We start from the raw sequence: 15,282 nt of genomic DNA on the forward strand, positions 1-15,282 counted from the left end.
GTACTCGTTCATATGCAATCCCTCACATTTTGCAAAGGACAAGCAGTAATTGGCAAGACAACTGCAAAATGGTGATCAGTTGTTGAGTGTTACGCAGCCCGCGTGGCAGCACGATAGAGCTGTCCAGCCAGCAGTTGTCTGGCTGAGTGACGGGAAGCGAATTCTCCCTCAGGGGAACAGCAGCCGACGACGACAGCTTTCGAGAACAGGAGAGAGGTTGTGCAGAACATTGGAGGAGAAGTGATTTTTTTTTTTTTTGTGACATTGATTTGGTAAAAAAAAACCTACATCGGTTGTATAGTGACGCTGGCAGGATAAAAAAGAAAAAGAAAACAGAAATGGAAATGGTCCGATGTACTGAGTCCAGCGCAAGATGGAGGTGAACTGAAGAGTCCAGCAAAGATGGTGATGATGATGATGATGATGATGATGATGATTAGGCTTCCTCTGGCTAATGTGAATGCTTCAGGCTGCCTCGCTAATCAAACTCTGGATTTTATGGTGGGATCAGTTAAGTAAACTTCATCTGGCTGCTGTCTGCTCCAGCCTGGAGGACCTCATCGTTGTTCTGTGCCCTGATTCGTTTCCCCCTGTTCTTGGCTCACAGCGCTGGCACAGACGAGGACTGAGACGTTAGTCTGTGTCTGTTTTCTTTTAATTGCAGACTTTTGTAGTCCAAGTCCCTTCTGCGAAAGTCAACATAACAGAAAATATATATCGTGTTTCATGATTTCATCGACCGTTTATAGGCCATAGATATCGTGTCATTTTGTGTAAAAGTCAAACCATATCTTCCTGTTTCCATATGACATTTAACAAAATAAATTCTCATGTAAACTCGTTTTTTTTTATTAATGCATTGTATCGCAATTTGTATACTTCACGAGTTAAAAGCCAAATGTAATCTGTTTCAATTATTTCTTACCTAATCTAAATATGAACCAAGATGAACACAAGAAGTTCACCACTATGTGAACAGGCTTTATAAACATTAATACAGACCCAACTGTTAAAGGTTTTAGTACATATGTCACAAAAAATGAATACTACTTTAACTGCTAGAAGAATACAACTGAAAGTGCTGACTTGCATTGTTAAAGAGTTCCCCTGCAGCAACATATGAAGCACAAGTGCCCCCATTTAACCAATTGACAGTACAGTAATCCCAAACCCCCGAAGTGATAATAACAGAGAAAAAGACTGGCTGTCATGTTGGGTGGCTATTCACGCATGACAACATTATTATGTAATTGGCATTGCGTTTGCAGTCCCTCCCAATATGTGAAAGCACACATCGGCACCCTCGGCTAAACCCCAATGTTTGGAATAAGGCCCCGAGATCCATCATATCTGTTACAGCCTGCACACCAATGTCTGACCTGCAACTAGCAGGCTACAATCAATGGATGGACGGATGCAAGCCTGTTACTGTCGGATACCATGGAGCTCTGATGTGAAGTAAAAGTCACTCACCTCTGGAGCAGAGTGGATTTTTAAGGAAATGTACCGCTCTGGATTTGATGGAAGCCAGATTTCACCCTGCACACGACAGGATGCCGGGCCAGTACAGAAAAACGATTATATTGACTCTCGGCTGATAAATATTCATGAGCGGTGAATGTTAAGGAAATAAAATGGTTGCCATAACAAACTAACAACTTTCATCGGGATACTGTATCGTGATACATTTTGTTTATGATGCCTTAAAGAAACCTGGAGCCATGGTTAGACGTGCAAAATACATTTTAATTAGCAGGCTAATCACTTAAAACAAAATACAGAATCATTCAGTCCCATTTGAGTGGCAATTCTATTTCAAAAAGTTATTTCAACATTGTATTAATATGGAGTTTTGGCTCGTGAAGCTCATACGGAATTACCTGTTATTGTTTGTGTCAACAGTAAATGAATGCAGAATGTGTTTGTCCCTAGTCAACCTTCCTCGACCATTTTCTACCCTAAAGCTCACATACATTTTGGCTCCTGTGTGTATTAAAGCGGTTGGATGTGTTAACATTCAGGATATTACATTTTGTTGATCCAGGTGCTTACCTCAAAGAAACTAACCAAGAAACTTTTAGAGCCAAATACAAAACCCAAGGCCAAACCTCAGTGTTCATTATGACGACTCTGATACTTAAATTGTCTTCCCTCGGCTCACGTGAAATGCTGCCCCCCCCCTCCGTCTCACATTCTCTGTCATGTTCCCGTGTTGTTGTCTTTTTTTTCAACTGTAAATGAAAGCCCTCGGTGGAACTGCAGGCGTCTTGTATCGCACCCTCTCCCTCCCTTGGCTTGTGATCTTTAGGCTGCCGAGAAACATGCAGAGGTGTTCCTTTTCCTTCCTGTTCCATGCACAACTTTAAGTGGCGACCCGAGAGACTTGGATTGGGCTCACTGACCAAAACCTTACACCCCCTTCATCGGCAACGTCTCCGGGTGTGCCATCTGCACGTCCTTCCTGTATAGACACCCATTGTTAAAGAGTTAGGCCTCAGTGAGCAACTTCAACTAAACCCAAGGTGCGCTGGAGCCACAGTTTAAGGCCACAGCAGTGCGCTGAGGTGTAGGTGCTGGGTAACTCTAGATTTTTAATTACAGCGCGTGCACGGCGGTGCGATAAGAGGGTCACGGCTTCCTGATAACCTGTTCGACGAGTCAGAGGCTGTTTGTGGCCCAGGCTGAGCTGTGGGAATGGGACTCCACCTCATCTTTGTGTAAATACATCTCTGCGCACTTCCTGTAGACTCAAAGTGAGAGCCGCCATCTCGCCGACGAGATGTGAAACCGCACACACCAAGTCAGTATTCAAGGTCTACGTTAAATCCAGAGGAGGCAATGAGAACGTGGTTCACTTTGCAGAGATGGGAAGTTAAGACACAAATGTCATCAAGAGGAAATGCATTCCAGTTTGCGCAACGCATCCTCGGGAGTTTCAGGTTTATCACAAAGGCAAAACATGCAGCACTTTAAATGGACATGAATGTTTTACATTGTCCTTTGTGTCAATAATTGTCAGGTTTTTGTGTTGTGAAATAATCTACCATGAATGCGAGCTTGCAGGAATTTGTGCAACAATTGTGTTGCAGCAAACGATGAGTTTGGTTCGACTCTCCTGCTACAAAACCCTGTTTGTTTTTTTTGGAAGTTGGACCTCTCCATGTTGTATTGAAGTGAATGGGAAGACACATACATTTGGTCTGAACATCATAGCGTCTGTGTGGACATTTTTTTATTTGCTGAGGAAAATGTTATGTCAGGACACTTTAAACATACTAAGGCCCCATTCAACATTTAGTTAGTGTCCAAATGATTTGTGTTGACTCTCCTACCAGCAATCCTCTCCTCAGGATGCCTCACCTGTGGTGAACGTAGCACGCAGTGCCAGGACACCACTGAGGTCCATACAGCAAATCCAGTTACAGTTTTCTTTCTCCCACCAAGAATAGTAGCCAAGCTGCTCAAATATTAGATCTCAGGAAATAGTGGGGGACGGTTTCCTTTGAGCGTAATATTAGAAAGCACCATCTTGCGCTCCCGAAGGTTTGGGGCCACCACCGCTGGGCCACTCCAATTAGATGGAGCTTCCCTGCTGTGGTCGAGCCAGCCTGAACGCAGGAGCATCCGAAAGGAGCTTGAAGGATGGAGCGAGGAGAGACACACACACACACACACACACAGACCTGAGCGCTGTGTTATCCTTGGCACATATTACGCCTAACGTATCTCCCCGTCTACATGTCTGGCCCCATGAATATGCTCAAAAATGACCATTACAGTGCTCAGAAAAGAGCCATTAAAGGTATGAAAACATATAAGGCCAGCGAGACTAAAGACAAAGTCCCTACTGCTGTTATCTCAACTTTAAGACTTAATATTACATATTAATATATTAATATCACAATTCCTTTAAATCCTACTCCTAAAATAATGACAGAATACATTGGTAGCTCAGATAAAAACACACACAGAAAGAGAGCACAATAATTTTATACTCATGTGGACATCACTCCACTATGACCTATTCTCTGAATGTCTGAGAGTGAACCCATGCAAAAAAATATTAACTGGGAAACATTGGAAGTCAACTTTTCTCCTGAAATAGTATCAAACTTGACAGAATTTTTCAAATTCACATGAACTCCAACGTGTTCAGTGTACCATCCATGAATGCGGTTTGTTTTGCTTCTATTTTTATTTTGCCACAACAGGATTTCTCAAGAATAGGCCCGGCTTTGCCCCCTGCAATGAGACACTGTTTAAAGCCGTTGAAGTATGCCATTGTTCGTTCCACCCTTGCCCTTTCTGAATTTATTAATCTCATTGCTGCGGTCCAATACTGAAATCCCCCAGTGGAAACGCCCAAGATGACTGAATCTGCCCGACCACACAAGATATTCCCATTTCCCGTGAATGGCACACGTGATTATAACCGTGGTCGCTTCTTAGCAGCTAGAGGAAGTACATCTGTAGACGGGACCATTTGTGAGCATTCGCCGTGGGTTTGGGTTCTGGCGCTGATGCAGGTGTTTATCCTCTGGAAGGTTATTAGATATCATCACTTTTTCATTAACTCCGTATGTCTGGTATCACAATGACCGTGTAGAAAGAATGGCCGTTTTCATCGGCCGAGCCGACTAATGAGCCCTGCTGAAAGGACCTGGTTAAGGTGGGACGGCCATGAAACAAGAGAAGGGGGGGTAGAAATGTGACAAAAAACCTGACACCAGGGATTAGTGAAAAGTGGGTGTTTTCATAACGGAAGTATTTAAATGTCTTAAAATTCTAAATGTTTCAAGTTGATTAGGATAGTTAAATATGTTCAGAGCTACGAATGAGCAATGAGGATTCAAACCTGAGAAGATGACAGCAGTGAGAAGTGGAATTACTGAAAAACAAATTTTTTAATCTGGCGACAACATTTTCAGCCGATGGTAGGAAGAGGTGAGCGGGGAGGAGGGCTGAACGTTGCATTATGTAACCCCGGGCGCGAGCTCATACGGGTCCTTTGTGAAAAGTGTCTCTGTGTGCAGGCGGAGGTGCCACGGTGACATCGTGCAGGGCCGCGGATGGGACTTTTCGTGTGTCGCTGTTCCAGGGAGCTGCTATAGTCAGAGTCAGCCAGCCTGACTCAGCAATAAATGCCCCAAACACGACAGAATCTATGACGAAAGAGAGTTTCACAACTTCTCCGCATTTCTAGTCAAAACTGCCACGAGATTGGGGGTCATATGTTGGAATAATTTGTCATCATACGACTTACTCAGAAAGAAGATGTGTGAATTGATCTTTTTTTTTTTTACGTGCCCTTGGCAAGGTGGTGGAAGAATGACAGAATTACGTATTATGCTTGATGGTCAAGTACGAAGAAACATAATCAAAAATAAAATGAAAAGGATTTAAGTCTGAGACATTTGCAATTGAACTCTTGTGACTAGAGTGGGTAGGAAGGTTGTTTGTGTTAACAATTGTTTGTGTTAACAATTGGATAACAACTTAGAGCTGGAATATTCCACTTCTGCCGGGCAGCGGTTTCTGTGGTCTCTGTGGTCTCAAGTTGCAGCTACTGCATCATAATGTGTTGAAATGAAGTACATTGAAGTTCATTTTCCAAAATGTCATCACAAGAAATGACGTGATACCACATTTTAGGGCAAAAATGGGTATTATTGATCTTAGTAATGGCGACTAAAAGAAAGTCTTAAGATAGTCTTATGGTCAAGACTTGGTTCACACAAGGTTTTTCTGCCCTGGAAAAGAAAAGTGGTTGGAATTTGTGTGAGAAGCTAGAAAAAGAAGGGAAAGTCTTACTAACAGTAGTAGATGCGACTGGTCACACCGAACCGAGCATTCAATTCAGCAAGTTGGTGTTGTTCTGCTTACGAAATTAACAACAGTGAGATTGTTCTATTCCTCTGAGAAGACCTTTAGGTAACATTTCGTCAGCACTGCGAGAATTAGCCATTGTTACTCGGACATAATTACAAGTCAAGCTCTATTTTTGGAAACGGTGGAAAGTGACCTGCGAGAGATACCGCGATGCATTCATACGACTTCTTTGTCATTTGAACTGACTCAGAGGTCACTTCACCTGAAGGCACAGAGGCTGCCGCGCTGTCACTCAACAGAGCTCAATATTGGATGTTGCTTTTAAAGCTTTTGCTGTTAGAAAGGTTGTAGGGTGAATATTGGGATTTCATGCAAGCAGCTTATCAAGGTTTTAATTAACAAGAAACAAGATACTTCACAGGAAACATGTGCTCTTGTGAAATGATGTTGTTTAGTTTGGGTTTTTTGATGATCATGATGATAACGTAACGCTGATGATGTTCATTAAGAACTTTAAACCGCTTTCACAGACCAGCGTGTATTTCCTTCCCCTGTTATCAATGAGTGCCCAAGGTGTTTCAGTTTATTAAAGTCCTGGAGCAGATAAGGCTGAGATTACAGTAGCATTATCTGCACGAGGACGCCGGAGGAAAGCAGAACCTATACAAGTAAGTGTGCAGCAGAAATGATCACACAATGCTGGTCCCCGGAGGGGGTGAAGGCCAGAATTTGTTTCCCAGCCGGACTTCCTTGGTGGCGTAGCTGAGCTATCGAACGTGTTATCTGACCCGATGATGGAGGGTGGAAACTGCCAGGTCAATTAAACAATAGTGCATTTTGATAAGAACCAACAGCGGAAAGCAGAAGTTCAGACTTTTCTCCGGCGGGATAATCTCAGTTCTTCCTGTCGCAGTCTTCTGACATGTCTCGGCCAGTTGGCACTAGTTGCGGAAAATCTCAGACAGGTGTTACGTCTGTTGTGAGCGGCCGAAGCCACCTCTGCCTCCACCGCGTCACCCTGCCGCAGTATTTGTCAATCGGGGAAGTCTTTCCGTCTCTTATGGGCGCGAGATCATTCAAACAAAGGATTTCAATGCTATTGCAACATTTTTAAAAGTTCTCCGCATAGCCTTTATACATTCCTGCACAAGGAAATAAATCAAACCTTCCCTTCAATCAAAGAATTGCGAAATGCAACACATGCATGTACCGCTTCTTTTGATTCAATTGTTGAGAAGCATTCTTCGAAGGCGACGCACCAACACGTTTGAAAAAAAAAAAGGGGGCGGCCTGCTCAAACATTTACAGTGGAATCTGAGCGAGCCAGGGAAGGTGGAAGACATGACTTGGCAGTTTACCCTCAGTGTTTGACTCAAACTTTTGACGCCACGGCTCGAAGTCAAGCTGAGAAGTTTCCCAAGACCTGCTCGGCCTGCAGGCGGGTATTCCATGTAAGCTGCGAGCCCGGGCCGCCTGAGGACCTGCGTCCCCCACCCTCCTCCCATTCTACGGGGCACCTCAAGCCTTCTGCCGTTAGCACTGTGGGGGCGCAAACACGAGCGACCGCATCTCTGATGCCTCCGTGTTAGCCATCACATGGGTTTCCTCCTCTGCATGTTGAAACCCGCCGTCTCAAATGGCAGCAGCTCGCCTCCAAAAAACTGAAAATGACAAATATTTACGCTCTAATGAGATATGGTGTGTTGGTTTGTACACAGCAAAAGTAAGAGACTGCCAGAAGGATATTGGTGCCTGAAGTGAGCTGAAACCTTGAGAGAGAATTCAAAGGGTTTAAGTACATTGCGGGAAATAGATCAAGGGTTTCATGATAAGTACAGAGAGTCGGGTTACTTTAGAGTGTTACAAAATCAACATAATTATAACTATTAACTCCCGTGAAAAAAAAACAACTCAAACAGTCCTTCATTTTTTCAAATCCACTTTGTTTCACACCACTTTGTTTTGTTGTATTTCATTTAGTTGTATGCGGGAGACGGGCACGTTTTAATGAACATGTCAGGGTCAAGATGGGCTGAAAGGCTTTCACAGCAAATCTTGAACGACTGCCCTCTTTGAATATGAAAGGTGATTTTCAAAATGTTAACCCAGCAATGAAAGGCTCCGACTGCCGACAGGCTATTACTAAGTATTCTGCAAGAGAATGATATGTGTTATTTAAAAAATAATAAGTATTTTATGTTCTTATCAGCCCCATTCAATGTGGTTGATATTATATTCTTAAATGATTACAGATATACTTCATTAATAAAAGTTCTTTACTTTGGACTCCTTGATTATTAAACCAACTTTGTGATAAAAATAGAAAACTTTCAGTTTTCATGACTGAATGTCGACACATAACAAGCAGCAGTCGGATTTGGTTTATAAAATGGTAAGCATGGATTATAGGGACTGAACTCTCTCAACAAAGTGTCCTTTGTGCAGCAAAAACAAGTGTTGGAACAAATCCAGCAAAGTAGATTTCAGTGTTGAGACATGTTTGTTTTGATCCGGTTCTCCACAGACATTTTTAAATGTTTGCGTCGACCGAGGAAAACCTTAAATCAACTAAGTAGCCTAACATATTACTTTACTTACTTTCACAAACTTATCATTCTTATGATTATTATTAATTTAATCATCATTGTTAATACTGCTATTATTTATATTTGTCCTCTAGATTCACATTGTCAAAAGATAGAATAGAAATAGTTGCAAATCACCAATCACTGAATCAGCAGCAATCTAAATCATCAATCAAAATAGTAATCTTCAGCTTTTCTAAACTTCAACAGTAAACGTCAAAAATGGGGGATACCGCATGTCACTTGTTGTTTATTTGAAATAAGAATCGTTTTTAAAGCCACATGTCACTAATAACCCATCTACCGGAATAACAATATGTTTGTATCACCCGGTAGTGTCTGAATGGTTGGCGCGCTGCACAGTTGCTGGACTGCTGTCGCCCCCTGTTGGTCCGATTGGTCACTGCATCGAGCCGAGAGGCGACGGGGATGCGGCTCACGGGATTGTCTCCGTGCACAAAGCTACCCGCGTTATTCCAAAAGAAGAGTAGAAGAAAATACCATCAAAAAACGTCCCCAGTTTCCAAATGAGAACTACTCGAATGTAGAAAGGAGAAACAGGTTTCCAATTGATCGTGGCGACTTTACCTGAAACCCCAACTTTGAGATTCAGAGTCAGATTCTTTGACTTTTTGTCGGCAAAGCAAGTGACTTGTCAATCGGGGGACAGGTTTTTTCCCAATATGCAAATTAGCCTGTAGTTCCTGCTTGAAATAAATAAAAGAAAGAAGAATAAAGTACAAGTACATATACCAATAGATGCCTCTAACAATAAAGTGAGTAAAATGCTTTCGCCTCTAGTATCAAAGTAAATTCAGAGGGTCTTTTTTCTTTTTTTTCATCTTGATTTCACTGCAATATTAAAATCCCAAACATTATTGTAACATTTCGAGGTTGTGACTTTTTACTAAGTATAGCCTTACTTTTTGTCAGAGAGTGTGAGATAAGTTTAAACTTTTCATCAAAGCTAAAATGTCAATGAAACCTGGGTTTATAAGGGGAAAACACCTCTTCTCTACTGTGACTGTGGTTTCGTTGTTGTTGACTGCATCAATCCCTCAGAGCAGAGTCATATTACGTCTCCGCCTACCACAAGTTTTCCCCCAATCAGTTCGCGGCCGTCAAACATAAATCCGGGCTTCGCCTCCTGCGTCTCTAGACTCTTCAGCGACGCTCCAGGAGCAGACATCTCAGCCACATTTCTCCTTAAGTCACAGTTGCAACGCTGAGCATTAGAAAGAGAAACAGATTTCCCTTCTTCGCTTGTGAAAGTCGACGGATCGTCAAAAACTTTTATTTTTGACATTTTTTTTGTGTGTGTGTGTGTTTTTTTTAAAAAAAGGATTCAAGTTTGCCCGTCAAGCCGTGCGCCCTGATAGGCTGTCACTGCAGTCTTTGGGCACAGCACTCGGATTTAGAAATAAGGATTTTCTCCTTTTTTGTTGTTGTTTTCACTGCGAGAAGTTTTTCTTTCAATTTTTTCGCATGAATCTCCTCGACCCTTACCTGAAGATGACAGAAGAACAGGAGAAGTGTCACTCTGACGCTCCCAGTCCCAGCATGTCCGAGGACTCCGCAGGCTCACCGTGCTCCGTGTCCGGTTCGGACACTGAGAACACCCGGCCGTCCGACAACCACCTCCTCCTGGGTGCAGACTACAAGAAAGAGGGCGAAGAAGAAAAGTTCCCCGTGTGCATCAGAGATGCGGTGTCCCAGGTGTTGAAGGGCTACGACTGGACTCTGGTGCCCATGCCGGTGCGCGTCAACGGCTCGAGTAAAAGCAAACCTCACGTCAAGAGACCCATGAATGCGTTCATGGTCTGGGCTCAAGCCGCAAGGAGGAAGCTGGCCGATCAATACCCGCATTTGCACAATGCCGAACTCAGCAAAACCCTGGGAAAACTTTGGAGGTAGGTTTGCTTTGCATTCGCAATAACTCGTGCGTATTTACGCGCCGCCGTGTGCGGGAACAACTATTTCTCCGATGCGATGCGCCACTTCGTGTACAGCTGCTTCAATCTGCCTTGTAATTTGACTACAGCTTTTAAAATTACATTACTAATTATTGCGGTTTTATCTATATATAACTGCTTGTTTTACTATCCAGCTGGTCTGGGCTTAGAATGCGCAAACTTTTTTTGTGGCTGCTTTTCTCGAACATTAAAATAATCAATGTATGTCGTGCTTGCTGCCAATTGAACGCGTTTTAATGTGAATGTACAATTATCCGTGATATTTTCAGATTGCTCAACGAAGCAGAGAAGCGCCCGTTTGTGGAAGAAGCTGAGCGTTTGAGAGTCCAGCACAAGAAGGACCACCCCGACTACAAATATCAGCCCAGGCGGAGAAAGTCCGTGAAAAACGGGCAAAACGACCCCGAGGACGGCGAGCAAACCCACATCTCTCCAAATGCGATCTTCAAGGCTCTGCAGCAGGTCGATTCTCCAGCTTCAAGTTCGGGCGAGGTGCATTCTCCAGGAGAGCATTCAGGTGAGAATATAATGCGGGAAATAAAGAGCACATTTTGCTGGTACAGTAAGCACGTGCTGGTATAAATCAAATATTCAGAAGCTGTTAGGGCCTTGAACAGGCACCTGTTAATGATTAGTGCTTAATGATTAGTGTTTTACAAGCCATCGTGCTGGTATCTGTCGGTACAGTGTCAACAAAACCTCCTCCTGAAACCATTTGCAAATACACTGGCATTTCGATTCACCACGCGGGTACATTTTATTTCAAGGCTAACTCTTGTCTTTCCTCCAACCAGGTCCGTCCCAGGGCCCTCCAACACCCCCTACCACCCCCAAGACAGACCTGCCCTCCAGCAAGGCTGACCTGAAGCGAGAGGGTCGCCCCATGCAGGAGGGCACCAGCCGCCAGCTCAACATCGACTTTGGAGCTGTGGACATCGGCGAGCTGAGCAGCGAGGTCATCTCCAACATGGGCAGCTTCGACGTCGATGAGTTCGATCAGTACCTGCCACCTCACAGCCACATTGGAGTGACGGGAGCAGCTCAGGGCGGCTACGCCAGCGGCTATGGCATCGGCGGCTCCTCAGTCGGCCACGCGGCCAATGTCGGGGCCCACGCCTGGATGTCCAAGCAGCAGCAGCAGCAGCAGCACTCTTTGACCACCCTGGGCGGAGGAGGAGAGCAAGGCCAGCAGGGTCAACAGAGAACCACCCAGATCAAGACGGAGCAGCTGAGTCCCAGCCACTACAGCGAGCAGCAGGGCTCCCCGCAGCACGTCACCTATGGGTCCTTCAACCTGCAGCACTACAGCGCCTCCTCCTACCCCTCGATCACGAGAGCACAGTATGACTATTCAGATCACCAAGGCGGCGCCAACTCCTACTACAGCCAGAGCCAGGGCTCCGGCCTGTATTCCACCTTCGGCTACATGAGCCCCAGCCAGAGGCCGATGTACACCCCGATCGCCGACACCACCGGGGTGCCCTCCGTGCCGCAGACCCAGAGTCCGCAGCACTGGGAGCAGCAGCCCATCTACACACAGCTCTCCAGGCCTTGAGAGAGGTGGCCCTCAGCGTTGACTGCACACAACACCCTTCGCATTCCATAGACCTTTTTTTTTTCTTCTTCTCCGCACCGTGGCCTTTGTGTGCCACCATGACACACACCTGACACCGGCACCATCAAAAAAACATGACATGGACTTTTTTTATAGTACTGAAAATATATCTTTGGATTGGCTCACAACAGTGCCTTTTGTATCGGTTGGAATTGTGATTATATTTTTTTAGATATAATGTTTTTAAAAAAAAAAGTTAAATCCTCTGTGAGGACATACTGGTTATAAATATTTTAGTATGTACTGTGTATGTGTTTTGCTCTTGTCATCATCGCCATCATCATCATCATATCCAGTGTCATCATTTCCATTTGAGGGTTTAATTCATCTAAAGTTGCGGGAATACCGGGTAAAAATACCCTCAGTGGCCTTATTTCTCTATTTCTTATACACAAATAAGAGCCATCAGTTTACTGACACTGCCTACTTATAATGCCTACATTCTGCTTTGGATTTTCCGAACTGTACATATGTTATGTAATTCCCATGAGATACAAGAATTGAGCAACGCAGGTTCGAAATGGATTTGAATTTTTGGCCATAATATGACCGTGTCATCAGTGAATTAGTCAAAACATTCTACTACTATCTTGTTCTTTGCTTTAGCTCAAATGATTGTGTTGGAAACGTTATAGCAGGTGCCATTTAATTCTACTAGGGGCCTTAATGTGTTGCTAGATGTAACTGAGCAATGCTTGCTTTTATCTGGGTACTTGATACCATTGGTGCCTCAGGAGGCTTCTTCCACTGGCATCGCAGTGTTGAAACCACGGCGTAGTTCTGACTTCCTGCTGGAGGAGATGCAGGAAGTCACCTTTGACCTGACTCTCCTCAGCAGCCAGCAGGTCTGAGTCTGGCGTGCTTCTTTCACTCCTACAGCCCCGTCCTTTTTTCTAACCTTTTTTTCTTAATTTATTCTTTAGCATTAATTTTATTTGAGAATAACTATTTGCAATTATCTTTTTAATTCAGCAGCAGCTAACTGAGATTACGTTTTTTTTTCAGTGAAATAGTTTGCTGTCGTATGTGGTACAAATTTGTTTATTTATCATTTGTAAATGTGTTCCACGTTAAAGTTTCTAGTTATGTACAGAATACTTATAATTACACATTGAGTCTCTAAAAACAGAAAAAACTGGAAGTTTTCTTTTTTTTCCTAACAAATTAATTAATGGATATGGAAGCTGCAGCTGTTTTTGTAAAGAATTTGCTGGAATCAACAGAATACTTTTTGTTTTTGAAAAAAAAAGTTGTTTTCCTCATTTTGTATTCTGTATCATTAGTTCTCATCTTGTCATCTCCTAATGCAGTTTCCGTAGGTAAATGGCATTGTCTTAAAAGCTTATCTTTTGTATTATATTGTTTGCAATAAAAACAAAACACTGAGAAATATGCAATTGTCTGGTGCCATTAATTCTTAATTATAACACAGTATTAAGTTTTCCTTAAACCAGTGCAAAGTGAAACAGAAAACCTGTACATGCACATTGTTGCACTGGGAACAGTAGTTTTGCTTCTGGCTTCTCGGACCATGAAGTCACAGATCAATTATTACTACAGAATATTGAAAAGAGGTATGTCCACACCCCCCCCCCCTCTCACTCCTTTGCCTGTATACACCATGTTTAAAGAAACAAACTGGACATTGAATATTGTTTATTCATTACTTGCCGAGTAATATAGGAATAGAGCTGACCTTAATAAATCAGCGGCAGTGTAAACACAATCAGGTACCATAGCTTTGTGTTGAAACTTGAGGCACATTTACAGATGACGTCTCTTTCCTCACATCAACTCCACTGAACCTTTCTCTGCCACCCACCACTGCGCCTCATTTGATTGTGATGACTGGACGCGTTTGGCTTTTCTTTTAATATACACCCAACAATTTTTGTACAGAAGATCATGCAGAGATTATTGTCGAGTTTTACCAACTACGCTCTACTTTTGGAGAAAGTAGAATGTAGTTCAAAAGGCAAATGATGTTAATGAACCCAACGCAACATACTTCATACCTCATTGTAACATCAGTCTGTGTGGCTTCCTCTTAAAAATGTATTGAATCCTACTGAAAAAAGGAAGCAGTATTTAATTGTTTTACTGTGCTGCACCAATGTTTAAAGAGGAATAAAGTACTACCACTAAATTGCGTAGAAACTGAATGGGTACAAATTTACAGTTTATTAGGAGGGTAAGTAAAACAAAAACATTTAGGGTATTTTGGGGTTTCAAAACTCCCCTTTACATGAGATGGGGTTAGTGAAAAGTGGAAAACAATAACTTTTAGTAAGTGGGTTTGGTCGAAAGGGAAATTACGTTATTTTAACACACAATACCGAAGGAAATTCACTGACTTATGAAGAAATTGGGATTTTGGGATTTGAAGTTGGTTTCTATATATATATATATATATATATATATATATATATATATATATATATATATATATATATATATATATATATATATATATATATTTTTATATTTATATATATATATATATATATATGTATTCTTTTTTAATTCCCTGCCAGACAATGAAATGAATGACAATGAAATGAATGACGTTGTTTTTGTTATCCCTGATATCGCGGCATCGTGTTTAGGAATTAGGCCTCTGATAAAAAGAGTATCGTGTTCGTAAGACAGAGATCCCAATGCAGGATGGACTCTGCTGTCCTCTGGTTAAATATAAATTGGAGGGGAGTGTGTGAAGTCCTGAACCCACCTCCCACCGAGAGCTCCCCTGAGGCACATCCATCACTGGATCTCCAGTGGCTCGGACCCGGAGGGAGGCGGCGGGGCCTCGGGACCTAACAAGGCAGAGGGAGGCCAGTTAGCGACGGCTCGAGGGTGAGCGGGTTTAGGAGGGGATCACAAGGGAGGGAATCTCACTTTGAAATGTGTTAATGACTGACATGGCTGAGACATTAAGATGCAGGGTCTCTGCTTTTTTTTTAGAAATATAAAACAGGACCGAATAAAAAGCTCACTGTCAGAAAAACTGATTTCACTGTAATAATGCAGCGAATTCAACCAATTATGTGCATGGGAAAATGTGAAAGATTTTTTAAAGTAATTTAAAGGTTTTAAAATGAAAATATATGAAAAACAAAAAAACACAATCACAATGTCTACGTTGTTCTTTTCCAAGCGATGTTTTGGAGTGCAAGATAAAGCAGCTGAATGAGGATAGCCACTTTCTTGTTTAATCAGAATAGTGTGTCACCAAATCATTACATCGAGTTACATCAGGATTGAGGCTTTCCCCGGTTGACAT

The 15,282-nt window shown here is 42.8% G+C and overlaps 1 protein-coding gene and 1 long non-coding RNA gene across 2 annotated transcripts in view; one reads left to right on the forward strand and one right to left on the reverse strand.

Annotated features, from left to right (window-relative positions):
- The window catches only part of LOC144384527 (uncharacterized), a 39,345-nt gene extending 24,538 nt beyond the window's left edge, over window positions 1-14,807 (reverse strand). Inside the window, exon 1 of the long non-coding RNA XR_013451317.1 lies at window positions 14,731-14,807. This is a non-coding gene — a long non-coding RNA (uncharacterized LOC144384527). The remainder of the gene's footprint in view (window positions 1-14,730) is intronic.
- Window positions 9,542-13,394, forward strand: LOC120827768 (transcription factor Sox-9). Its single transcript, XM_040190876.2, has 3 exons — window positions 9,542-10,324; window positions 10,657-10,904; window positions 11,182-13,394. The coding sequence occupies exons 1-3, from the start codon at window positions 9,900-9,902 to the stop codon at window positions 11,940-11,942; spliced, it is 1,434 nt and encodes a 477-aa protein (XP_040046810.2). The 5' UTR covers window positions 9,542-9,899; the 3' UTR covers window positions 11,943-13,394.
- Window positions 14,808-15,282: the final 475 nt, after the last annotated feature.

Source organism: Gasterosteus aculeatus, chromosome 11, assembly GCF_964276395.1.
Source record: "Gasterosteus aculeatus chromosome 11, fGasAcu3.hap1.1, whole genome shotgun sequence".
Lineage (NCBI taxonomy): Eukaryota > Metazoa > Chordata > Actinopteri > Perciformes > Gasterosteidae > Gasterosteus > Gasterosteus aculeatus.